Source organism: Canis lupus, chromosome 8, assembly GCF_011100685.1.
Source record: "Canis lupus familiaris isolate Mischka breed German Shepherd chromosome 8, alternate assembly UU_Cfam_GSD_1.0, whole genome shotgun sequence".
NCBI lineage: Eukaryota > Metazoa > Chordata > Mammalia > Carnivora > Canidae > Canis > Canis lupus.
In genome coordinates, this window is record NC_049229.1 from 13832324 (window position 1) to 13858204 (window position 25881).

The 25881-nt window shown below is 39.6% G+C and overlaps 1 protein-coding gene across 3 annotated transcripts in view; it reads right to left on the reverse strand.

The window, feature by feature from the left end:
* The window catches only part of BAZ1A (bromodomain adjacent to zinc finger domain 1A), an 89520-nt gene extending 64684 nt beyond the window's left edge, over positions 1–24836 (reverse strand). The window contains exons 1-3 of one of the 3 annotated variants that reach the window (XM_038544479.1): positions 24698–24836; positions 24005–24175; positions 9665–9943 (exon numbers count right to left, since the gene is read on the reverse strand). In XM_038544479.1, coding sequence (XP_038400407.1) covers positions 9665–9943; positions 24005–24117 — 392 coding nt within the window. In that variant the 5' untranslated portion in view covers positions 24118–24175; positions 24698–24836. Of the gene's footprint in view, positions 1–9664; positions 9944–24004; positions 24248–24697 lie in introns of those variants that run through there. The other 2 variants (XM_038544480.1, XM_038544478.1) reach the window with 2 other exon arrangements.
* Between the last annotated feature and the right edge of the window lie 1045 nt (positions 24837–25881).

The window sequence follows — 25881 nt, forward strand, 5'->3', positions numbered from 1 at the left end:
CTGACTTAAAAAAAGATGAGTCATCACAGCTGGCAGACTCATTACTGGTCTCTGACAAGTACAGGAAGGATCTAACATTGAGTGCTTTATGTGCCAGGTGCTATGCTGGCCAACTAACAAATTGTGGCAGATTATTGCAGGTATGGCCCCCATTGAATCAGACCTCTTTGATTCCCTCCCACAGTAACTGAATTTGTTCATGTGACTTGCTTTGGTCAATGGAATACTAATAAACATGAGCATGCTGAGGCTTGAAATGTGCTTATACAGTGGGGCCTGCCCTCTCTTGCTGCTGGGAACACTGCTACCACCTTGGGAACAAGTGAGGATTAGCTTCCTGAAGGATGGGAGGCCATGTGAAAGTAGCCACTCTAGTCTGAGGCCCCAGACATGTGAGTAAGGCTATTCTAAAGTAGAAAACCTAGACAATCCAGCCTAAAGGCACGCCAGCCCAGACCATAAGAATGTTCCAGCCAACTAATGATGAGAATAATGTTTATTGATTTAGGCCATTAAGTTTTGGGGTGGTGTGTTAAGCAGCAAAAGCTAGTACAATCACCATATGAATATAGATATTATTTCAGTTTTGCAGATTATGAAAGAAGATTTCCAGAAATAGTCAGTTTGGCTCCAAAGGCTTTTTTCCACCATACCAAGCCACTTCTCCATGCCAAACTCTGAGGTTCTAAATAAAAAAGGGATTTCTGGGGATCTTATTCTATAACCCTTATTTAAAGCAGTAACATTTCCTCTATTCCAGAAGTCCCTACACTATGGCCTATGGGCCGGATCCAACTTACCTCCTGTTTTTTGTATTGTATGATCTGCAAGCTAAGAATAATTTACACATATTTAAATGGTTTAAAATAAAAACCAGGGGATCCCTGGGTGGCGCAGCTCCTGCCTTTGGCCCAGGGCGCAATCCTGGAGACCCGGGATCGAATCCCATGTCGGGCTCCTGGTGCATGGAGCCTGCTTCTCCCTCTGCCTATGTCTCTGCCTCTCTCTCTCTCTCTCTGTTGTGTGACTATCATAAATAAATAAAAAAAAAAAATTAAAATAAAAACCAGAAGACTACTTTGTTATATGTGAAAATAACTGGTTATTTAAATTTCTGCATTTATAAATAAAGAACTACTAGAATACAACCATGCTCATTCATCCACTGTTTATGGCTGCTTTTGCACTGTAACAGCAGAGTTGGGTGGCTGTGAATGAAACCATATGAACTACAGTCTGTAATATCTGGTTCTTTATTTAAAAAAAGTGTTCTAAACTCTGCTCAGAATTATTCCCTTAGCATATGTTTTTAATTTAAGCAAAGGATTTTCCCTGGCCTTTAGTGATGCGTAGATTCTATTTGTACTGTTTTCTTTTTTTAAAGTAGCCTTCATGCCCAATGTAGAGCCCAACATGGAGCTTGAACTCATAACACTGAGATTAAGAGTCGGACGCCTAACTGAGTGAGCCATCTCGGCATCCCTCTATTTGTATTTTTACCACTCTTTTTCCTTTCATTGAAAATTATTTTAGCATATGTCATTTCTCCTAGTTCTCTTTGCCTGTTTTCTTTGGATGGCCTCTGACTTTGTCTAAGATAGATAACCCCATTTTAAAAGCAGTAATTCAGAACCATAGGTCAAATGAATTCCACTTACATACCATACTATTATTGGCCTCCAAGACAGCATGGAAAATCAACAAACTACAATTTTATCTTGTTCTCAGAAAAATTCAAAATATCTGTGAAGTAAGTTGTTCATTAAAAACTGATCTTATATTGGCCAAATGAAACAGACTGTGAAGGAGGTGGAAAAGATATAGAAGAGAGATTTTATTCAGAAGACACTCAAATTTCTCAGACCTAAACCTGTGTAACCATGTAGAAATGAACAGCAATTTCAGGACAGAAGTAGCTATATATAGTCTCCCCTCTTTTGTGATATTAGTTGCTAATATTTTCCTGCCACAGGGAACTAAGAACTTCAGAATTACTACTGTTCTACTTCACCATCCTGTTACTAACCAGTTCAATGAGACAGAAATTGAAGCAAGCAAACATTTGTTCTTTTTCTGTTAGGAAAGAGGTAAACCTCAATTTACTTGCCAACTCCCCTTTTTATCCTTTTTTTCTTACCCCCAAAGTAATGACTGTAAGTCCTGGTAGAGATTTAGCTGACTGTACTTGGCATTAGTGCAAAGGATCAATAAAGAAGTTGCCACAGAGAATAACTACCCTCACCCCCAACATTTTACAAAGACTTTTGAAAGGCATTAGCCAGATGCTCCTAAGGACTAATGCAATTTGAAGGCCCTTAGAATACTGAAGATTAGTTGTTTGTATGATCAGTCTGAACTTTACTGAACTATATTTTTGTTAAGCTGAACTATTCTGTTGAGTCCATACAGAAATACAACATAAGCTTTATAGGTGATTTAAATTAAACTTGTTTAGAAAAAAATTCATTTTCAGGGGTGTCTGGGTGGCTCAGTTAAGTGTCTGCCTTAGGTTCAAGTCAAGATCTCAGAGTCCTGGGATAAGCTCCCTGGCTGGCTCCCTGCTCAGTAGGGAGTCTGTTTCTCCCTCTACCCCTTCCCACTCCACCCCCCTGTTCATGCTCTGTCTCAAATAGATGATGCTTCTCAATTTACATTATTATACAAGTAAATAGGACTCTAAATTTTAGCTGTTGAACTTGCAGTGACAATCTAAGAATCAGGTTGTAAGTCTGGGTCTTTGGTACATACAATAAACACAACATATGTCTAAAGAAGGTAGTTTTCACTTTAACTTAGAATTTCAAAGAAAGAACAGTTGTCCCAAACAACCTTTTTTTTTGTACTGAAAATTGTATCAACATACTATGGTCATGGAAAACAATTTGGGGATGTTGCTAAAGACTCTCTTTGGCTGAGAACCAGAAATTTTGACCTTAAATGATCAGTAGTGGGGTGCCTGGCTGGCTCAGTCAGTAGAGCATGCGACTCTTGATCTCAGGATTGTGAGTTTGAGCCCCATTTTGGGTGTGGAGCTTACTTAAAATTAAAAAGATTAGCAGTGTTAGCTGAGCAACAAAAAGTCTTCTTTCTGAAAAAGAGTTATAATACATGAAGTGCCTGGGTGGCTCAGTCAGTTAGGTGTCTGACTCTTGATTTTGGCTCAGGTTGTATTCTTGGATCCTGGGATTGAGCCCCACACATCTGGCTCCCCACTCAAGTGGAGAGTCCACTTGAGATTCTCTCTCCCTCTGCCCCTCCCCTCACTTGCGTGCATATGCTCACTCTCAAATAAATAAATCTTTATCCAACCATGTATGTTCAAATCAAAATAACTACATTGGGTCCTCCAATCTTTTATGTTCATCCTATCTTCTCAATATATTTAGAATTTCTCTGTCTTCGGGATCCCTGGGTGGCGCAGCGGTTTAGCGCCTGCCTTTGGCCCAGGGCGCGATCCTGGAGACCCGGGATCGAATCCCATGTCGGGCTCCCGGTGCATGGAGCCTGCTTCTCCCTCTGCCTGTGTCTCTGCCTCTCTCTCTCTGTATGACTATCATAAATAAATAAAAATTTAAAAAAAAAAAAAAAAAAGAATTTCTCTGTCTTCAATATCAATGCAGTTTAATTATTATTCACTAACACCATTTAGGACAGTAATATTAAAAAAAAGAACCCAAAGATTTATTTTTTATTTTTTTAAAAGATTTTATTTATTTATTCATGATAGACATAGAGAGAGAATGAGGCAGAGAGACACAGGCAGAGGGAGAAGCAGGCTCCATGCCGGGAGCCCCATGCAGGACTCAATCCGGGGACTCCAGGATCATGCCCTGGGCCAAAGGCAGGTGCTGAACTGCGGAGCCACCCAGGGATCCCCAGAACCCAAAGATTTAAAGGTTCATTTTTTAAATTTCTACTTCTAATAAATACTTAGCGCCTACTTTCTATATTCTAGGTTTTTTTTTTTTTTAAGTTTTTTTTTTTTTTTTAATTCATGAGAGACACAGAGAGGCAGAGACACAGGCAGAGTGAGAAGCAGGCTCCATGCAGGGAGCCCGACGCGGGACTCGATCCCGGGTCTCCAGGATCAGGCCCTGGGCTGAAGGCGGTGCCAAACCCCTGAGCCACCTGGGCTGCCCTATATTCTAGGTTTTATTTATTTTTTTATTTTTTAAAGATTTATTTATTTATTCATTCATAGAGACCAGAGAGAAGAGACACAGGCAGAGGGAGAAGCAGGCACCAGGCAGAGAGCCTGAAGCAGGACAATCCAGGGTCTCCAGGATCACGCCCTAGGCTGCAGGCAGCGCCAAACTGCGGCGCCACCGGGGCTGCCCTATTCTAGGTTTTAATGCTAATTTTGTTACTTCATTAGATTAAAGTGCTTAAAGCATTCTATCAGTGAAACCTAGAAAGCTGTAGGTCATATACTTTTAGTAGGTAACGCTTTGTAAATTAAAAAAAAATTTTTAAGGATTTGAGAGAGAGAGAAAGAATGAGGAGTGAGTAAGCATGTTAAAGCATTCTATCAGTGAAACCTAGAAAGCTGTAGGTCATATACTTTTATTAGGTAATGCTTTGTAAATTAAAAAAAATTTTTTTAAGGATTTGAGAGACAGAGAGAAAGAATGAGGAGTGAGTAAGCATGAGCAGAGGGAGGGAAAGGGAGAAGCAGACTCCCCATTAAGCTGGGAGCCCGACCCTGGGATCATGACCTGAGCTGAAATCAGATGCTTAACCAACTGAGCCACCCAGGTGCTCCAACACTTTGTAAATTTTAAATCTAAGTAGTATGGGGATAATATTTGGGAAAATCTGGCCATAAATGAAATTCTTTGGTGTAAATCCAATTCTGCTATTTTACTGATTTAACCTACATTGGAGAAAAGGTCTGTCAGTCAGGAGTCAGAGATTATTATTTTTTTTTTTAAGATTTTTTATTTATTTGGGAGGGGTGGAAAGGGGGGAGGGGCAAAGGGAGAAGGAGAAGCAGACTTCCTGCTGAGCAGGGAGCCAGCTGAGGAGCTCATCCCAGGACTCTGGGATCTTGACCTGAGCCGAAGGCAGATGCTTAACCAACTGAGACACCCAGGTGCCCAGGTCGGAGATTATTTGGGAAAAAAATGCAGTTTATTATTTTCAAAGGGAAAATTCACATAAGGCTAGCAAAAGGAGTAACTTTCTCCAGCCTCAGAAAAAGTAAGTAAGCTTTTTAGGAACTAATAGTTTAATCAGTTTATGCAAAACCAAATAGAAATGTACATCTATGTGTTTTGATAAATGAAGATCTCCAAACCACTACTAAGTGAAAAAGATGTTATTTTAAAAAAATTTAGTGCAGTATAGAAAAAAAAAAAAACCTATGTACTAATTTTTTTTTCAGTGCACTAATTTTTTTTTACAATGATTATCTCTGAAAGGAGCATTTGGGAAATGCACTCTAGGCCTTCACCTTTCATAATTTTCTCTAATATATATGAATCTTTATTTTTAAAAAACCCAGATTTTAAAAAATTATAAACATCAGTCTTAATAAGCAGAGCACATAACTTATATTGTTAATATAAAGTCTTCAGTTTTTAAAAACAGTTTTAACATTCGTAGCAAAATTGAGAGGAAGATCTAGAGATCTCCCATATACCCTTTGCTGCCCCACATTCACAGCCTCTAAAATTACTGATATCCCCTTCACTGGAGGTACATTTGTTATAAATGATCAATCTACACTGACACATCATCATTAGTGTCCATAGCTTACATGACAATTCACTCTTGGTGTGTTTCACCATGGGTTTGGACAAATGTAATGACATGTATCCATCATTACAGTACACAGAGTATTTTCACTGCCTTAAACATCTGCCGTGCTCCATCTATTCACCTCTCCCCAACTCCACCTCAACAACCGGCAACCACTGATCTTTTTTACTGTCTCCATAGTTTTGCCTTTTACAATTGGAATCATACATATGTACTCTTTTCAGATTGGCTTCTAACACATGGTAATATTCATTTAAGGTTCCTCATGTCTTTTCATGGCTTGATAGCTCATTTCTTTTTAGCAATGAATATTATTCCTTTGCATGGATGTACCGGGTTTATTTATCCATTCACCTAGCAAAGGACATTTTGGTTGCTTCCAAATTTTGGAAGTTATTAAATAAAGCCGCTATACACATTCATCTGCAGGTCTTTGTGTGGACATTAAGTTTTCAACTTCTGTGAGTAAATACCAAGGAGCATACAACTTTTGGAAAATTCTGCGTCACCTATCAATATCACGAGAATTAAAATGAAAGCATCTAGCACAGTGCCTAGCATACAGGAAACGTTCAATAAATGCGAGTATACTTTCAAATCTGCAATGTCTTCTAATGCTACCAAATTATATACTAAGCCAGGCCAGTATACTTAACCATTAACCAGTAGTTAATGTTTATTCCATCTCCTTCTTAGGAAAGAAAGTGCCACTTCTCGCTGTCAGTATATCTACTTTTTTAGAGGTATCTCTTCATGTCTGTTGCTTCAAATCTCCTATGAACTCCAAGAATATCTTGACTATGCCTGAAATGTCTGAAAACAAGTTGCCCAAACCCACTTTAATTTTTTAAAATTACCAAATACACAATTATATTGATTCAATTTTTCGGATTCTCTCAAACTCTAGCCCCATCCTTCAACTACTGAGAGATGATTCAACAATCCCAAATGTGTTCTTGTGTGATTTCCACCTTCTTTTTTCCTGATTTAATGATCCAATTCTGGGCGGGGCAGGGTGGGGAGAGGGGCAGCAATGGAGTGGAGAAGATGGGTTTATCATGTAAGCTTTTGAGCTCTAGGTCACCATACTCTCAACCCTTCAGTGAACAACGATAATCAGGCTGTTAAAAAGAAGATAAAGTTAACTGAAACTCAAATGCCTTAAAACTGCTTGTGCAGCATTTTTCAGAAAACCATGTACAAAAGTAGGATGATTATCTTCAAAAACGACTGTCTTTCTTAGTGAAATTGTTAACTGTGGGGTTTCCTTTCAGAGCTACAATAGAAAAACCTGATTCCTAGTTTCAGTGGCCCATGCAGTTATTGTAGTCCTACATTTAGTGATATCTCTGAAAAAACAAAACAAAAAAAATCCTGCCAAACTGCATGTCCCCCAATACAAACATTCAAATACTAACAAGGCACCTATATCAAACGGCAATATTATATAATACAGCTTAAAAAATTCACATTCATTATATCATTTTATCTTGTAAGACAAACCTGTAATGCAGGGGTCCATTTAACAGCTGAAAAAAGACTAAAGCTTAAAGAGTTTAAAATACTTGCTCAGAGCAATTAAATGGCAGAATCCAAAACTAAGGAGACAATGATACAAGGAAAGAAATACTTTTGTTTTGTTTTGTTTTTAGAAATACTTTCGTAAGTCTGCTCTACCTGAATTTAAATCCTACCACTTACTACTTATAAGACTGAAATGGAAGCTCCATGACTTCGTTTTATTCACTGCTATATCTCCAGTGTCTAGAGCAGTCCAAGTAAACAGCAGGAGATCAGGAATATATGATAGATATCACGAAAAAATTACTTGACTTCTTTGGACCTCTGTTTACTCATCTGTAAATGGAAACAATGAGGTCATATCTGATATAATATAATATAATCCTAGTTAAGTGTTCTTTATGGAAGACCACAAATTCTCTCACTTCTTCTATAGGCTCTAAGGAAGTCGTAGAGAACAAATGTCTGCATAACTGGTAGGCAAACTGGGTTAATCAGGATAGGGAGGATAAAGAGTTGGAACTGTTGCTTCAGTGAAGTAGTCAGGTATTGTCTTTATTATTCTACCAAAGCAATGACAAAGGATCTTCTAGAAGAATCCATTAGCTGATTGCTTTTTTCAAAACAGAAAGTCTTGGTATGAAGGGAAGCACCTAATCTATACTTATAAAATGCAACAAGAGAGGAGGGATACCTAAAGGTAAATGAGATAATAAGAAAAGAATATTGAGGTGAAAAGATCCAGAGTACCTATACTGACTAATTCAACCAACAAATAGCCTCTATCCTATTTCCGTGTAATTTAGCATGCTCTTTCCAGTAAATCTAATTCTGGTGGATGAAGAAGTCTTTAGGACCACTGGTAAATACTACCAGAGACAGAAACAAAAGGTATATGCTATTAACAAGTAGAAACAAAAGTTAAAAGCAAAGGGAGATGATACCTCAAATGGTACCATCAAGAAAGTGAGAAGACAAAGACAACTCATAAAAAAAAAAAATATTTGCAAATCTTATCAGGGACTGTATCCAAAAACACAAAGAACTTTTACATCTCAGTAATAAAAAAGATAAATAACCCAATTTAAGAATGGGCAAAGGACCAGAACAAACATTTCTCCAAAGAAGATATATAAAGGATCAGTAAGCACATAAAGGGATGCTTGACATTCGGGAAATGCAAATCAAAATTACCACAACATACCATCCCATACCCACTAGGATGGCAAAATAAAAAAGATGGACTACAACAAATTGTCCATAGATATGACTTGGTAAGGATGTGGAGAAACTGCAACTCTCATACACTGCTAGGGGGAATGTAAAATGATGCAGTTGCTCTGAAAGTTTGGAGATCTTTAAGTGCTAAACATTGTGTTCCCACATATGACTTAGCAATTCTACTTCTAGATATATGACCAAAAGACCTGAAAACATGGGTTCACAAAAAACTTGTACATGAATGCCTATAACAGCATTATTTATAATAGCCAAAAAGTGGGGACAACCTAAATGTCTGTCACAAAATGTGCTAGATCCATACAGTAGAATTTATCAATAAAAAGAAATATTGATACATGCTACAATGTGGATGAACCTTGAAAACATTATAGTAAGTGAAAGAAATGAGACATAGAACACTACATACTATATTATTCCAAGGGGCTATATAAAGTTTTAATGCAAATAAGGATTATTATGATAAATACTAGTGACTAGCCAATCACAAATGCTTAAACTTCAGGAAAGCAGTAATAATTTTTAATTTAGTGCCAGAGATAATGTCATTTAAAATTTTTGTATATGAAAAATTCATTTTTCTTAAAGAGCTGGGTAAAAGGGAACTCAATGGAGTACATAAAACTCAGTCATTATATTATCAGAGGAACTACTAAAACCCAGCAAGAAACATATGCATATTTATACTTTTATACTATTAGATAACATAAGGACAAAATAGGTATCTTTAAGGTTTTTTTTTTTACTTGGAAGTAAAGATGGAACTTCTACACAAGGGGACATATTATACAATAAACAAAAAAGAGAAGAAAGGTAGTTTATAAAGCAATGGACTGACCTTCAAGACATTTTAAATGAGAAAGGTATCAAATATGTTACCTTTTGCCTTAAAAGGGACAGGAGACTCTGTGTGGGCCCATGCACATATGTGTACAAATATCTATGCATATACATACATCTTTTGGTAGTCTGGAGAGAAATTAGCCTTGGAAAAATATATTAACATTAGGGCTATCTGGGGGGAGGGTAACAAAGCAGTGGGAGGACAGAAGGGAAATTTTCCTCAGTTCACCTTTTTGTGTACTTTGAATTTTGAGTAATGTGAATGCATGTGTAACAAAAGAAAAAATTAAAAGTACTTTACCTTGCACCATTGTTCCTAATGACTTCCACAGTTTCTTCAACAAAGTATCGATCCTTGACATATGCAAAAATATCATCACATATTTCATGCAAGCGTGAACGATGGGTAAGGTTGGTCAAGTATAAAACTGGAATAATTAGTGGTTCTGGAAAACTCTGAAGATTCTGTCTTGCTTTTTTTTCTGACTCAAGTGCTTCCTGATAGGTCAGTCCAGGTTTACCCGTCACAGCACAACTCCACACAAGACTGTTGCACAGAATGGTTCGTTCAAAAAAATCACTGATTAAAAAACAAAAACAAAAATCCATTCATTACCCATCATTTCACAAATTTTACATTAAAAGCTGATAAAGGATTGTGCCTTCATTGCAAAATTTTACATAGAATTATAGAACAAGGGTTTACTAACTGGTCAACTTATATACTAACACAAATCTAAGAAAAATTATATTTAAACTAGACATTTATATTTTGCAATTTAATGGTACATTCATCTAAAATTGGGCTTTGATTTCCATCACTTTTGAAATTGGGACTGAAACTGAAAATAAACCCAATTTTTCTTTTTTCTTCTAATTTTAAAGCTTTTTGTTCCAAAGCAACCAAAATGCTAGGGACAATTTAAGCACTTAACTATGAACTTTAAAAAGCTTTAACATAATAGTGAAAAACTGGCAAATCTAAGCATCTAACAAGAAAGGTTAAGTAAATTATAGTACTTCATAATGAAAAATCCTAGTCATTAACAGTATGAGGAGAGTTCTTAAACTTATGGAAAAAAACTTTTTAGTTTGATTTCCTCCTATATTTTTGAAACTAAAAACTTAGCAAAACAATATATGTAATATGGTCCCACTTGAAAGAAGAAAGAAAAAGGAGGGAAGGCAGGAAAAGAAAGATAACCTAAAGCAGCATAAACTGTTTCTACAATGTTATCCAAAAATCAAGGCAACAGTTACAGAGTAGGGATGGGCCTGGGGGGCCTCTTCTGCACTGTGGCAATTTCTTAATATGAGCATTTATTTCTTTTCAAAAATTCTATAGTCACTTTTAAAATGCAAGAGATCCATAATATGGAAAGATTGCTAAGGCATGTTAAGTAGAAAAAAACTCAAATCACCAAATAATACAATCCTATATTCATTAATTAGGATAACAAAAATAGGCGCAGCGGTTTGGCGCCTGCCTTTGGCCCAGGGCGCGATCCTGGAGACCCGGGATCGAATCCCATGTCGGGCTCCCGGTGCATGGAGCCTGCTTCTCCCTCTGCCTGTGTCTCTGCCTCTCTCTCTCTCTCTCTCTCTCTGTGACTATCATAAATAAATAAAAATTAAAAAAAAGGATAACAAAAATATGTACTTAAACAAATACTATAAACAGATGTTCCCTATGGAGAAAAGGAAGGACTACAAAGGAAAAGGAAAATTTGTTATTCTAAATATGTCTATATTGTTTGAATTTGTATAATGAGCATGTATTTGCGTTGTTTTTACAATCAACACATTTTATTTATTTATTTTTAAAAGATTTTATTTATTCAAGAGAGAGAGACAGAGACAGAGAGAGAGGCAGAGACATAGCAGAGGGAGAAGCAAGCTCCCCTGTGGGGACCCCCATGAGGGACTTGATCTTAGGACCCTGGGATCATGACCTGAGCCAAAAGCAGACACTCAGCCACTAAGCCACCCAGGTGCCCCCAATCAACACATTTTAGAAAAGGTCAGACATACACAAAAAGGGTAGTAACAGTTGCTTCTAAGTGGTAAGATTTGGGTAAATGTCTTTCCTTCCTCTATACTTTGGGTGTATTTTTCTTTCTTTCTTTTTTTTAAAAAGATTTTATTTATTCATGAGCGACACAGAGAGAAAGAGATACAGGCAGAGGGAGAATCAGGTTCCTTGCATAGAGCCCAATGAAGAACTCGCTCCCAGGACTCCAGGATCATGACATAGGCCAAAGGCAGATGCTCAACCACTGAGCCACCGAGGTGCCCCTTTGTTGTATTTTTCAATAATTATATGTGACTGATACAATTCATTATTGTCTAACTTTTTCTCCTTCCTGAAATCCCCTTTTCCTTCTCTTATTCTAAAAAGTATTAAGACTATATGTTTACTTCCGGGTTAGTCTATCTATATAGGTTATCCCTGTTGTAGTCTGATCTCCAAAGATTTGGGGTAATTCCATTAACATAGTTTCATTTGTATATTCATCTGCAGTATGAACAACAACAAAAATGAAATCTATGGAAATAAAAAAAAATAATCATATCCTAACATGAATGAGATCTAAAGAGGTAAGATGCATATGCCAAGTTACATGACTTTAATTCAGTACAAAGATGATCCTTTTGGAAGTATTTACCTGTTAGTAAGGGAGATAATGGATGTATATCATTAAAATTAAAATCACAAAGTGATTAAAAGACAAGCAGATATCCTTTGGATGTTCAGAGTAAGGGAAGGAGAGATAAGCAAAAATGATCAAGAAATACTCTGTTATTTGGAGAAGTGGTGTTAAAAGAGTTAGGTTATAAAGGAAAAGTACGGTTGAAGAAAGAAATGCCAGAGAGAAAAAAAGATGAATGTGATCTGGTTCTCATAAGCAAGAAAATATATGTCAGATAAACAATTTATTAGCTAAGAGATCCACTACAGATATACCCAATAACTGGTTATCAATGGTGCAGAATAAAATGAATGGAAGGATGGATCATTAAAGAGGTCTTAAGTTTTATTGCCTAAAACTGAAGTTCACTTAGAAAGCTTTACAAAAGTTTTAAACTTTTTTCTATTGGGACAAACATATCTGTAAGACTTAGCTTAATAAGCCAACACATAATCAGCACATGATGTATGTGAGTTATACTCCTAATAATTTAAACTATATTTAATACTGTTTAAGAAAAATATACTTCAGGGGCGCCTGCGTGGCTCAGTAGGTTAAGCGTCTGCCTTCAGCTTGGGTCATAGTCTCAGGGTCCTGGGATAGAACTCTGCGTTGGGCTCAGTGCTCAGTAGCAAATCTGCTTCTCATTCTGCCCCTTCCCCCACTGATGTGCATTCTCTCTCTCAAATAAATGAAATCTTAAAAAAAAAAAAAAAAAAAAAAGGAAAAGGGGGCTCCTGGTGGCTCAGCAGCTGAGTGTCTGCCTTCGGCTCAGCATGTGATCCTGGGGTCCTGGGATCGGGTCCCACATGGGGCTCCCTGCATGGAGCCTGCTTCTCCCTCTGCCTGTGTCTCTGCCTCTCTGTGTCTCTTTCATGAATAAATAAAATAAAATAAAAATAAATTTTAAAAAAGAAGGAAAACTATTACAAATTTAGGTATCTTACATTAACTAGTCTCTAACCCAGTACTAACAGAAATAGAATGCTAGCCACAAATAAAATTTTAAATTTTCTGGTGGCTGCATTCAACAAATTCTAAAAAGAAACACTAATTTTATAGATCAGTTAACATTTGTACATTTTTGGGATCCCTGGGTGGCGCAGCGGTTTGGCGCCTGCCTTTGGCCCAGGGCGCGATCCTGGAGACCCGGGATCGAATCCCACATCAGGCTCCCGGTGCATGGAGCCTGCTTCTCCCTCGGCCTATGTCTCTGCCTCTCTCTCTCTCTCTCTCTCTCTCTCTGTGACTATCATAAATAAATAAAAAAATTTTTTTAAAAATTAAACATTTGTACATTTTATTTAACCCAATATATCCCCAAATGCTTTATTTCAATATGTATTCATTTTTAAACTTTTCGGGGAATCCCTGGGTGGCTCAGCGGTTTAGCACCTGCCTTCGGCCCGAGGCGTGGTCCTGGATTGAGTCCAGATTGAGTCCCACGTCGGGCTACCTGCATGGAGCTTGCTTCTCCCTCTGCCTGTGTCTCTGCCTCTCTCTCTCTCTCTCTGTGTCTCTCATGAATAAATAAATAAAATCCTAAAACAATTTTTTTTAAACTTTTCAATATGTAAATATTTTAAATCCTTTTTTGGGGGTACTAAGTCTTCAAATTTCAGAATGTATTTTACCTTTATTGCCCATTTTAATTCTGAGTAGTCATATTTTGAGTTATTAATAACCCCCAGGCCAATAACGGCTTCCGTGTTCGACAGCATGGCTCTCACCATAGTGATTTGGTATTTGGTAGCCTGGCATATTTAGTGCCACATAAAGGAGACCGATTTTATACTGAGCTGCAATAAATGCTATCTAGATGTGGTGAGGTTGTTCATAATACCAAAGAGAGGGGATCCCTGGGTGGCTCAGTGATTGAGCGCCTGCCTTTGGCCCAGGGCCTGATTCTGGAGTCCCGGGATCAATTTCCACATCAGGCTCCCTGCACGGACCTGCTTCTCGCTCTGCCTGTGTCTCTGCCTCTCTCTCTCTCTCTCTCTCTCTCTCTGTCTCTCATTAATAAATAAAATCTTTAAAAAAAATAAAAAAATTAAAAAATAAAAATACCAAAGAGAGCAATGGCACAAGTGAAACAAACCTCCACTAAACATATTACAGGGCAGAAAAATAGGATAGTCAGTAACCATTGTTGTACATTCAGCTGTCCTACACCCAGGTTTCCGCCCTCCTCTTCCAAAGTGTTTGTACTGTTTGTTTGCCTTATATCATCTACTCTGCAAAGTTGTTATATTATAGCCCTGCTGTGCACAAAGATCTACACTCAGGAGAAGAGAAGGGAGACAGGGCATACTACCATTGTGGCCATTTTAAAGCATGCAAAAAAAAAAAAAAAAAAAAAAATCCCAAAGAATACTTCTTCCGATTCAGCACCCCCTACCAGCATGGCACATCTAACATTTTTATTATCTTCACTTTCTCATACTTCTGTAATTCTGCTCATCAACCATTTGTCACATAGATTTAAAGATGTGGGATTTTGTTAATAATAATGAACTCTAGGGGGCAGGTTACAGTGTCTCCTCAATTTCTATAAGAATATAAAAATCATGAAAATTTTGTAAGAAACATTTTATTATTGTGAGTAAAAAATTTAATATACAAAATACTGCTTTAAATGAATATGTTTAGGCTAATATAGATTATTATGCATCTTATGTATTACTACATTCCTTCAACTATCTTCTCAACCAGAGGTGAGTATACTACTGGCCTGGAGGCCATATCTAGCTTTTCACCTGTTTTTGTGGTTTTATTGGAACAAACCACACTCATACCTTTAGTATTGTCTATGACTGCTTCTTCATCCTGTGGAGTTGAGTAGGTACCATAGACACTATTTGCCTACAAAGACTAAAATCTGACTATACTTGGCCTTTTAAAAAAAAAGTTTGATGACTGCTGCTCTTTACCATTATTTCTTAAGGAAAAAATTGCTTCTGAGTTACCAGCTCAATTGCTAGCAAGAACACACCTTTAATTAATATAAAGGCAACCAACTCTCAGGTGAACAAACTAGGGAACAAAGAGCAACATACTGTTAACTTACAGGGTTATTTGGAAAACTAAAAATCCAGTAGAGGAGGAATGAAGTGACATACAGAATGGCTAAAATTAACAACACAGGAAACAACAGATGTTGGCAAGCACGTGAACTCCTCCTCTTGCACTGTTAGTGGGAATGCATACTGGTGGAGCCACTCTAGAAAACATTACACAGGTTCCTCAAAAAGTTAAAAATAGAACCACCCTATGATCCAGCAATTGCACTAGTAGGTATTTACTTAAAGGACACAAAAATATCGATTCAAAAGGATACATGCACCCAATGTTTATAGCAGCATTATCAATAATAGCCAAATCATGGAATGAGCCGAACTGTCCATCTACTGATAAAGTAGAGGTGGTGTGTTTATATATACATAAATGTGTTTCTATATGTATATATTTACATATATATAATGGAATATTACTCTGCCATAAAAAAGAATGAAATCTTGCCATTTGCAACAATGTGAATGGAACTAAAGACTGCTATACTAAGCAAAGTAAGCCAGGGAAAGACAAATACCATATGATCTCACTCTAATGTGGAATTTAAGAAACAAAACAAATGAACATGGGGAAAAAAAAGAGACAAGTAAACCAGAAAAGTGACTCTTAATTACAGTGAACAAACTGAGAGGTTGCTGGAAGGGAGGTGGGCCAGGGGATGGGTTATATGGCTATGGGTATTAAGGCAAGCACTTGTGATGAGCACTGGGTGTTGTACGTAAATCACGATCACTAAATTCTACATGTGAAACTAATATCAATGTTAACTATCTGTAATTTCAGTAAAAACTTGAAACTAAAACAAACAAAACACCAGAACAGAAACAAATAAAAAGAATGAAGAGACATAAAAACCAGAAGCCAAATGCAATTTAGAAAAGATAAATGCAAAAGTGTACTCTACTTAAGGGCCAAAACTTTATCAACTAAACAGAAGATAAGACCCAGCACAATACTGTAGAACAGATCTACTTAAACTCCTCTGTCCATAAAATATTTAGTATAACTGAGAAATGCAGCCACAGTTAAAAACTAACATAATTTCTGATTTTTAGTAGCATATAATACCAAGAGATGGAAAAGTATAGCTTATAAACTTAGAAAAGTAGAAATTGCTACAAGACAGCATAGATTGTTCTACTAATTTACTCCACTGACAGGATTACAATGCAGATTAGGAGATCTTGAGTATGGCTGACTTAACATGCCTCATGTTATTTTGAGAAAAATCTGCTACATGAAAATTACATTTATTACATTTATTGTCAGAAGAAAAGTTAATTTAAAATGTTTAGTTTTAAAAACCATTTAATGACATATTACTTCATACTTAGGGCTGCCTCAGACTCAGAGAATGACATATAAGATCTGCAGATGACACGAAGATGGAGGATAGCAATAAAGATTTTTTTAAATCTAGAGACTTAAATACAAATCAACAAAAGTAAAATATCACAGTAGCTCAACAAAAGTCCTTGCTTAACAATAATGAATGTGAAAAAGACAAATTTTAAGTGAAAATGCAAATTCACATTTCTATGCCCTTCTATAGTTTCCTCAGCTTAAAAAGTATTCTTTGGAGTATTCTCTGCTTGGAATGTCATTTTTCTCCATTCTGTGTCCTGATAGCTCTATCTTTCAGGACCCAACTCAGATGTTCTTTCCTTATTCGAGAGCTTCCTCAACTCCCCAGGAGTTATCAGCTCCATTTTCTATGCTCCCATTACACAGGCTCCACAGCACATGTGATTTATGCCATTCATGGTGTTATATAGTCATTTCTCACTAGAGGGACAAATTATCTCAGTATCTCCAGATTCTCCAAAGCGCAGTGTCAAGAGTAATAAAAATACTTTCCACTGGCAGTCCACTTTTATTTTTATGTGTTATCTAAACAGAGAAAGTACACATATGAATGTGAAGGAAAGGAAAAGTATCTAAATCTCAGCTTCCCACTTGTAGAATGTGTCTTTGGGTAAATTACACAACCTCATTGAACCTGGTTCTCTTTTATTATATGGGGATATCTTCCATTAATTGTTAATATGAAAATTAAGTAAAATAATACTATTGTATGCCCAGCATACTGTATGGGTACAATAAACAGTATCAATTCTAACTGTTTAGGTACCATATTTGCAAACCATATTTGCAAAAATACACTGGAAAAAATAACCAGTGTGATAAAGGAACAATGTCAGATGAGCTCATAAAAGACTTGAGCATCTGGAAAAAAAGTTTGGCACTGGGAAGAAGGGTAGCAAGAAGGATAAACTGCAGAGAGATTACCAATGAACTCCCAAAATCCAATCAGGATGACCCAGTCAAAAAATCTTACCAGATGCTCAGTGGTAGACTGTAAAGAGAATTGAAGGTATGCAGTCTCTTTAGAAATATGACTGATACTTGTTTCTCATAAGACATGGAATCTATTTTACCACCTCTTTTTAAATCTGGGCTAGCCTTAAGATTGGCTTTGACTAACAAAATACAGAAATGACATGGAGACACTTCTGCTCTTACTCTCTTGGAACCGAGCCCAGCACCACGTTAGTTTTCTGAGATGAAAGACCATATGGTAAAAAAAAAAAAAAAAAAAAAAAAAAAAGCCATCTCAGTATTATTATATCACACTGTATACTTTAAATATCTTATAAATCTGCTGGTAAATTATATCTCAACAAAGCTAGAAAAAAAAATAAACACACATAAAAAAAACCATCCCAGGTGAAGTCCCCGACATATGATTGAGGCTACCTCTTAAACTATCCAACCTCAGCCTACCCTCCAGCTGACCATAGCTAAATGAGGGGACAGGTCAGCAGAAACCATACTGGCAATCTACAGAAAAGTGAGCAAATAAAATGATGACTATTTTGAACCACTAAGTTTTAGGATGGCTCATTACACAACAACTGGTAAGACATATTCTGTCTGAAGAAAGACTGTATTAACACAAAACAGGGTAGCCTACTAAGTGTAGTGTGTATAAAAAGTAAAGGAAAAGTATGTAGAGATCTTTGCCATATAATCTAAGAAAAAAAGACTCACGGACCCAAATATCTGACCATGTAGCAGACTTATTCCTAAAAAGAAGGTGAAAATCTAATTTGAAGACACTAGTTATTAAGATTATCCAATTCTCCTTAAAAATTCCATGCTCACCAAATGGCCTTCATATAATGGCCTTCATATAATAATTAGATTTCATACATACCTACTTATCAGTATAATAACTGGTCTGTGTGAAAGACATATATCCCCACTGTAAACTGATGGCATTCTAGCTTGTATAATTAGTATCTAGAGCTTAATCATTGGGGATATAATAAAGAAGACAAATGTCTGGGCAGACAACAAGAGTGGTGCCTACCCAAAGATCTAGGCGGTGAGCTTGAATTCAAAGCAGTGCGGTACATTCTTGGTGCACATTTCTGCAAGCTTCAACAAATATTAGGAAAAATTTTATGTACCATGTGGATCATAAATAAGAACATAAACGCTAAAGTATGTGAGTGAAAAGTCTAGTGTCACCAACTGCTAGATAGGTGGTTTTCAAGACTGATCTACTCTCTACTACTACTCTCTACTACTCTCTTTATCCCAAATCCAGTTTCCTTATCTCTAAAAAAGGGCTGTTGAAAGGACTGAATTAACAAATGAAGAGCTGATGAACCATGAAAATCAGGTGCTTTATAAATGAGTTAAACACCTTTTACTAGAAAGCCTGGTTGAGGGAATCCTTGGGTGGCTCAGTGGTTTAGCGCCTGCCTTCAGCCTGCCTTCAGCCCAGGGCTTCATCCCTGAGGCCCCGGGATCAAGTCCTGCATATCAGGCTCCCTGCATGGAGTCTGCTTCTCTCTCTGCCTATGTCTTTGCCTCTGTGCCTCTCATGAATAAATAAATAAAATCTTCAAAAAAAAAAAAAAAATAGAAAGCCAGGTTGAAACATAAAGCCAGCCTATGTAAGTGATGAAGAATTCCTACATTTTGAACCATTTGAAAAATGAAACTCACTCAAAGACCGTAAGTACATTCCAATTCTAAGGGTCTAAATGGCTAAAAAAAACAAAAACTATTTAGGAAATGAAATCATTGAGTAATACAAGAAATCATCTTCCCATCCCACAAATCTAGAGTTCCTAATATTCAGACCTGACTGCTCCGCTTTTTAACAATCCACAGTCCTAAATAAATAATAAAATGGTCAGTTAACCAAATTACAGAGTAAAATTTTATCTTATCTAAGAGATTAAAGTACATGCTTTATTCTGCTCTTTGCCTATGAGCTTATTTTTTTTTTATTATTGTTTTGAAGGTGGGGGTAATCAAGTCTTTCTTAAAGCATGGTAAAAAAATAAATTAAAAAAAAATAAAGTATGGTAGATACACACGTTAAGTTCGTTTCAGGTGTACAATTAACTGATTTGAAAAGCTTATACATTACGGTATATTCACTACAAGTGTAGCTACCATCTGTCCCCTATTACCATATCATTGACTAAAGAGACACCTGAGTGGCTCAGTTGGTTAAGCATCCACCTTCAGCTCAGGTCATGATCCCAGGATCCTGGGATCATGCCCTGTATGAGGCTCCCCACTCAGTGGGAAGCCTGCTTTTTCCTGCCACTCCCCCTGCTTGTGCTATCTTATCTCTCTCTTTCTGGTTCAAATAAATAAAAGCTCAAAAAAATATATCATTGACTATAGAGCTTAGGTCTTTTTGCGTGAGCTTAGGTTTTTTTTTTTTTAATGTATTTTTTCTAGATTCACATATAAGAGAGATCATTGGTATTTTTCCTTTCTCTGTCTGACTTCACTTAGCATAATGCCTTCAAGGTCAATCCATATTGTCCCAAATGGCAAGATGTCATTCTCTTTATGGCTGAGTAATATTTCTTTGAAACATAGACAACAATTTCTTTTTCCATTCATCCACTGATAAACAGGTTGTCTCCATATCTTAGCTATTGTAAATAATGCTGCAATGAACACGGGAATGAGTATATATTTTCAAATTAATAGTTTTTAAAATTTGGATAAACACCCAGAAACAGAGTTGTTGGATCCTTTGGTAGTTCTATTTATTTTAAGTTTTTTGAGGCACTTCTATACTGTCTCCCAGAGTGGCTGCACCAATTTACATTTCCACCAACAGTGCAGAAGAGTTCACTTTTCTCTACATCCCAGCCAGCAACTGTTATGCTACTCTTTTTGATAGTAGCCATTCTAACAGATGTGAGGTGGGATCTCAATGGGGTTCTGATTTGCATTTCTCTCGTGATTCAGGATGTATAGTCTCTTTTCATGTACCTGTTCGCCACCTATAGGTCTCCTTTAGAAAAATATCTATTCAGATCTTCTGCCCATGTTTTTAGTTAGATGGGTTGTTTTTGCTATTGAGTTGTAGGAGTTCTTTATAATTTGAATATTAGCCCCTACTGGATATATAATTTCCAAATATTTTCTCCCAGTCAGTAAGACACCTTTTAATTTTGATGTTTCCCTTTGCTCTGAAGAAGCTATTTATTTATTTATTTATTTATTTATTATTATTTTTTTTTATGATAGTCACAGAGAGAGAGAGAGAGAGAGAGGCAGAGACACAGGCAGAGGGAGAAGCAGGCTCCATGCACTGGGAGCCCGACGTGGGATTCAATCCTGGATCTCCAGGATCGCGCCCTGGGCCAAAGGCAGGCACCAAACCGCTGCGCCACCCAGGGATCCCTGAGGAAGCTTTTTAATTTGATGGTCCCACTTGTTTCAATTTGCTTTCATTGCTCTTGCTTTTGGTGTCAGATTAAAAAATCATCACCAAGAACGGTGTCAAGGAGCTTACTGCTTAGGAGTTTTATAGTTTTAGGTCTTATGTTCAAGTCTTTTAACTTATTTTGAGTTTTGTGTTACTTTTGTGTATAACACAAAAACAGTGGTCCAGTTTCATTCTTCTGTACTTTAGCTTATGCATTTACCTACAGTTAATGTGCTATTTTTAATGAGTCTTCTTTACTTATGGAAAGCAGGTCAAACATGAGTTAGTAATTAAAGAACATGTAGTTCAAACAAACAGAAAAAGGAGTTTGTACTGTATAACCACTAAGGATCTATCCTGGTCACAGTCCCTTTCTCAAAAAATTCAGGGTCTAGGAAAAGAGAAAAATTGAGGCAATAATGTATTGCATTACTATGTAGTAATAGCTGATCTTACACTAGATAAAATGGAGGGATGATCATTGCTGCCTAGGACAAAGGAGAAAGCGCTAGGCTATTACACCAAGTAGGATAAAGACAAAAAACTATTTAACAATTAAAAGGTCACTGGCAAACTTCTACTAACCAGAGTCAGAAGAAAAAGTTATACTTTGCATTGTATTGCAAAGGGAACAAGGTAGGGAGGTGTAGAAAATCCCTTTGAGATTGATTAAGGTAGAAAGGTTCTATTCAGAAATCAAAAACCTGAGCAAATAGATGAGCACAGTGGTCTTCACCCCAATACAAAAAACAAATATTCATATAATGCCCTTAAAGGATAATCTTCAAACAAATTCACATAAACCAACTGGTGAGCTAATGAATAAAAACAGAGATTTCCTTCTCCAGACTTGTGCCAAGGGTCAGATTACCATAATACCAAGGATCACCATACCATAAACCATGAATACAATTTTGATCTCTCTGTAATCATCTAAGAGGGAAAAAGTAAACCAAAATTTAACACAATTAAATGTCAGTCTTCTTCCCTTTTTGCCAATTTAAAGTCACAAAAATTAACACCTAAGAACACTAGTAGCTCTCCTTTGTTCTTTGCTCCTAAACCAACTGCCTCTCCTGAACTGCTTGTAAATTCCAAAAACCCAAATACTTCATCACAGGGAAAACAACAAAACCCAAAAAAACAGCTATTTAAAAAAGAACTTTGTTAATGCTATAAAACTACAAAGGACACAGTTTCTTAATTAGTAGAAGGTGGAATATCTAAAATCTCTTCCTTTATTTCGGCATTTCAGATACCTCCATGATTATAGTAAATCAAGAACCAAAGTATACAAAAAGTTTAATTCAAAAGGGATACAGCCATATTCATGCGCCCTTCTAAAGTGGGAAAAGTCTCTTAAAAAGGTAAGATTGCTTATGCCAAAGGGGAAGTTTGAAACTTAACCCCGTTTTCTATTTTCTTGGCACTCTTAAATACCATTTTTTTTTAAATTGGGAATTATTACCAAGGATTTTAACTTAAACTTAAAAAAAAAAAAAAAGGCATCATCCTTGTCAAGTTACCTAATCCAAATTCACTTAAGTTACAAGAGTGAACTCTATTTGAGTAACAAAACAAGTCTGTACAGGAGTAGATTTAAGACGTGCACTCCTATTTTAAAAGTACAGTCGGCTGAAAAACTTCTCCCGATATAACATGTTTATGTGTAACTCTTTCTGTGGAGCTGAAGAAAAAGAAGCCTTACTTTTAAAAGCTCAAAGGAACTGATTTTTCTAACTTCGCTGCTCGTTTCTCAGACAGGTGCGGACTTTGCTGAAAGCCCTCCCTCGAGTAAGCCCCCACTCAGAATAAGGTGCCTCCCACACACAAGTTATTTGGTTGCTATAACATTTGGTTTCTAAGCCACAAAGGGACCCCCCTTCTGAGCGGAGAGGGAGGATAACGCACGAGAAAAAGGGAGGATCAGGCTGTTTCATTGATCGACCAATTTAGGTTCTCACTTGGAGATCCTGTTTAAACACACATCTCTAAAGCACCCCAGTGTTCGGTGTCACAGGACAAGTGGATCTCTTGGGATAAACCAGGCGAGGTACTGAAAATTTAGGAGTGAAAACTACACACGCAGCAGCTCCGGATTCTTATCAAAACAATAGCGAGTGGCACATGTCAGGCAGCCCACATGCGCAGGGGGATAAAAAGAGGAGACTGGCTGAGGCTGGAGTTGAACTTGTCTTAACCCCCTCCCCCTACGCCCACCGCCGCCCTTGGGGCTACGCCAAAGTGATAACTAAGTGCGCCCAGTGCCCGGCTTTTTCCCCCTCCCTTCCGCCCCCCCTCCCCGCCCGAACCCGACTTCTTCCTCACCAAGGTCTCCCGGAGGCGGAGACGCTGAGTTCTCCGGGGCCGGGAGTTAGTCACCCAGAAGAGGTGGTGACAGAGCACTAGGCTTGCGTCGCACACTCCGAGGCCTAGCCGCACCGGACGAGAGGCCGCCGGTGATGGCTCGCGAGTCCCGGACCCCGCTGCCCCCCGGCCCGCCGGGGGCTGGGGGTGGGGGCTCCTTCCCCAAGTCTCAACTCGGCCCCCTCCCCTCCCCTCCTCCCTCCCCTCCCCTCCCCTCCCCTCCCCTCCCCGCGCTAAGGCAGCCCCAACGTCAGGCTCCACTCTCGACCGAGGAAGCAAGCGCGGCCCGGCCGTTTCCTGCCCCCGGGGGTGGGGATTCCCTCTCCGGGCCGGGGGACGGCGGCCCCGTGCCGCTGACCCGAGCGGGGATCCCCTCGGCCGCCGGGCGGGGATCCCGGAACTGGCCCCGGAGTGCGCGTGTGGCCGAGGCGGGGAGGGGCGAGGCGGGGAGTTTCCGCTGCTCGGCTCCCGGGCGGCAGCGGCTGCTAGAAGCGGTCCCCACGGCCGGCCGAGGACCCCAGCTTCCGCGGCCCCGGCCCGCTCTCCCCACGCGCGCCTCAGCCGGTCGCGCCGCCCGGGGACCCCGCGCAGTCCCCGGGTCGGGCTCGGGGGGCCGGGAAACGCGGGCCCGCGGCCAGCCGTCACTTGCGAGTCGCCCCGCCAGAAGCCCAAGGCGAGGAAAAGAAGAGAGAGACAAAAGGACGCCGGGGAGGGAGTCCCCACACTCCCTCGCACCCCCCGCGCGCGGCCCGGCCCTTACTCGTAGTGGCGGAAGATCTCGTTGGTGACTTTACAGTAGAAAACTTCCTCGTCCGGCCGCAGGTCCGCGGGCGGCTTCTGTCTCACAAACGGCTTTCGGTGTAGCAGCGGCATCTCCCGTCCGCCCGCGGGCTCACCCGGACCCTCGGCCGCCCGCGTCGGCCCCGCTTCCCTATCAGAATTGGAGGGAAAGGAAAGCCGGTAAGGTGGGGAGCGCTCGGCCGCGGCGTGGGCCAGTCCGCGCGCCGGGGGAAGCTCGGCTGCCTTTTGTGTGACTGACGCGCCGCGGCTGCCACCGGAGCCGAGGTCGCTCCTGCCGCTCCTGGGGTATTGAGCGCGCAGAGCCGCCGCCTCTGCCCTCCCAGCGCGCCCCACCTCCGCACGCCCGGCGGCCGGCTCACAATGGGGCCGCACGCCCCGCCGCGGGCGGGCGGGCGGGCGGGCGGTGCGGGAACGGCGGCGGCCCCCTCCCCCAGCGCCGGCTCCCAGCCCGCCGCCGCCGCCGCCGCCGCCGCCGCCGCCGCCGCCGCCGCCGCCTCGGGCTCGCAACGTGCTTGGCGCGCAGCCGGCCGGCCCGACGCCGCGAGGAGCTCGCTGCGGGCGGACCCCGGCGCCGCTCCGCTTTGTTCCCCCGCTCGCCTACACTTCCCTGTCGGCGCCGGCCGGCTCCCGACGACCACACGGAGCCCCTCACCTGCGAGCACGCCGACTGCCACTTCTCCACCTTTTCCACTACAAAGGCGGCGAGGGGAGCCTGTGTCCTGCCGGGGGGTCGCTTCTCGCCGGCCCCGCCGCGCCGCCCGCCGCCGCTTCTCCCGCTGCCACGGCCTGGCTCCGCGCGGGGGATCGCGTCCCACCGCCACTTCCCCGCCTCTCGGAGCTCCTGGGAAGTTTCTGATCTACTTTCGGCTCAGAAGGAGGAAGAGCTGTTGGGAGGAGCTTTTCACTTCTCGCTTCTACCTTTTTATTGGCTACTCGATGACTTTTACAGCCTGTCACTGATACAGGAAGAGACGGCGGAGAGCCTGGGAGAGCTACATTATTAATTAATGGAGCAACCCCTTGTGTAGAATCAGAAGCATCCTCCATGTTTGAGATTATCAGCCGAGAGATCTAGGGAAGGCGCTGGGCTTGCATAAACACATGGCTAACAAAGTAAAGCCTTCATCTTCAAGTCTGGCACCATCGCTTGGCTTCACGGTGGGGGAAGGAGCCCAGTTAAGATTTAACTTTTATTTTAAAGATGGGAAGAGAAGTGAGGAATAAAAAATAGAAAGTATTTTGATATTTTCCTCAGAAAGAATTTGCATGTCTAAAAACATATTTTGCTTGTGTAAACATCCTTCTTGAAAAGAAAATACCTTTCTTGACAGCAGTTCTCGTTAATATTTAAAGAGGGCAACTCAGCCAAAGACTTGGCAGAGGAAAAGACCAAAAAAGTCTTTTTTAGAAAATGTCATCATGCCTGTAGGACTCCCACATATTTGAAACTAAAAACTAAATACACCTTTAAAAAGTAGTATTTGTGATACGCCAATGAAAACATTTTGCAAAGTATCAACATTCGATTCAATCACACAGAATTTTAAAGGTTGTGGATTTACTAGTGAAATTTCCCCTAAGCAACTTTCCCATATCCACAATTTCCATTTGTGAAACTAATTTTAATTCACATAATAAATGTGACTTTTGAATTAAAAGGAATTTTTCAAACTACAAGTGATTCCAAATGTTTGCCAGCTTTGTGTAAAATGGTCTTTTTTGCTACTGCCCTTGACGTTTGCTTATTTGTGGATTAACATGTAAGAATGAATCTGTAAGACAGTGAGTTTGAAGAACGGCCATTCAACAAAGGACACAACTACCAATACCGTGAAA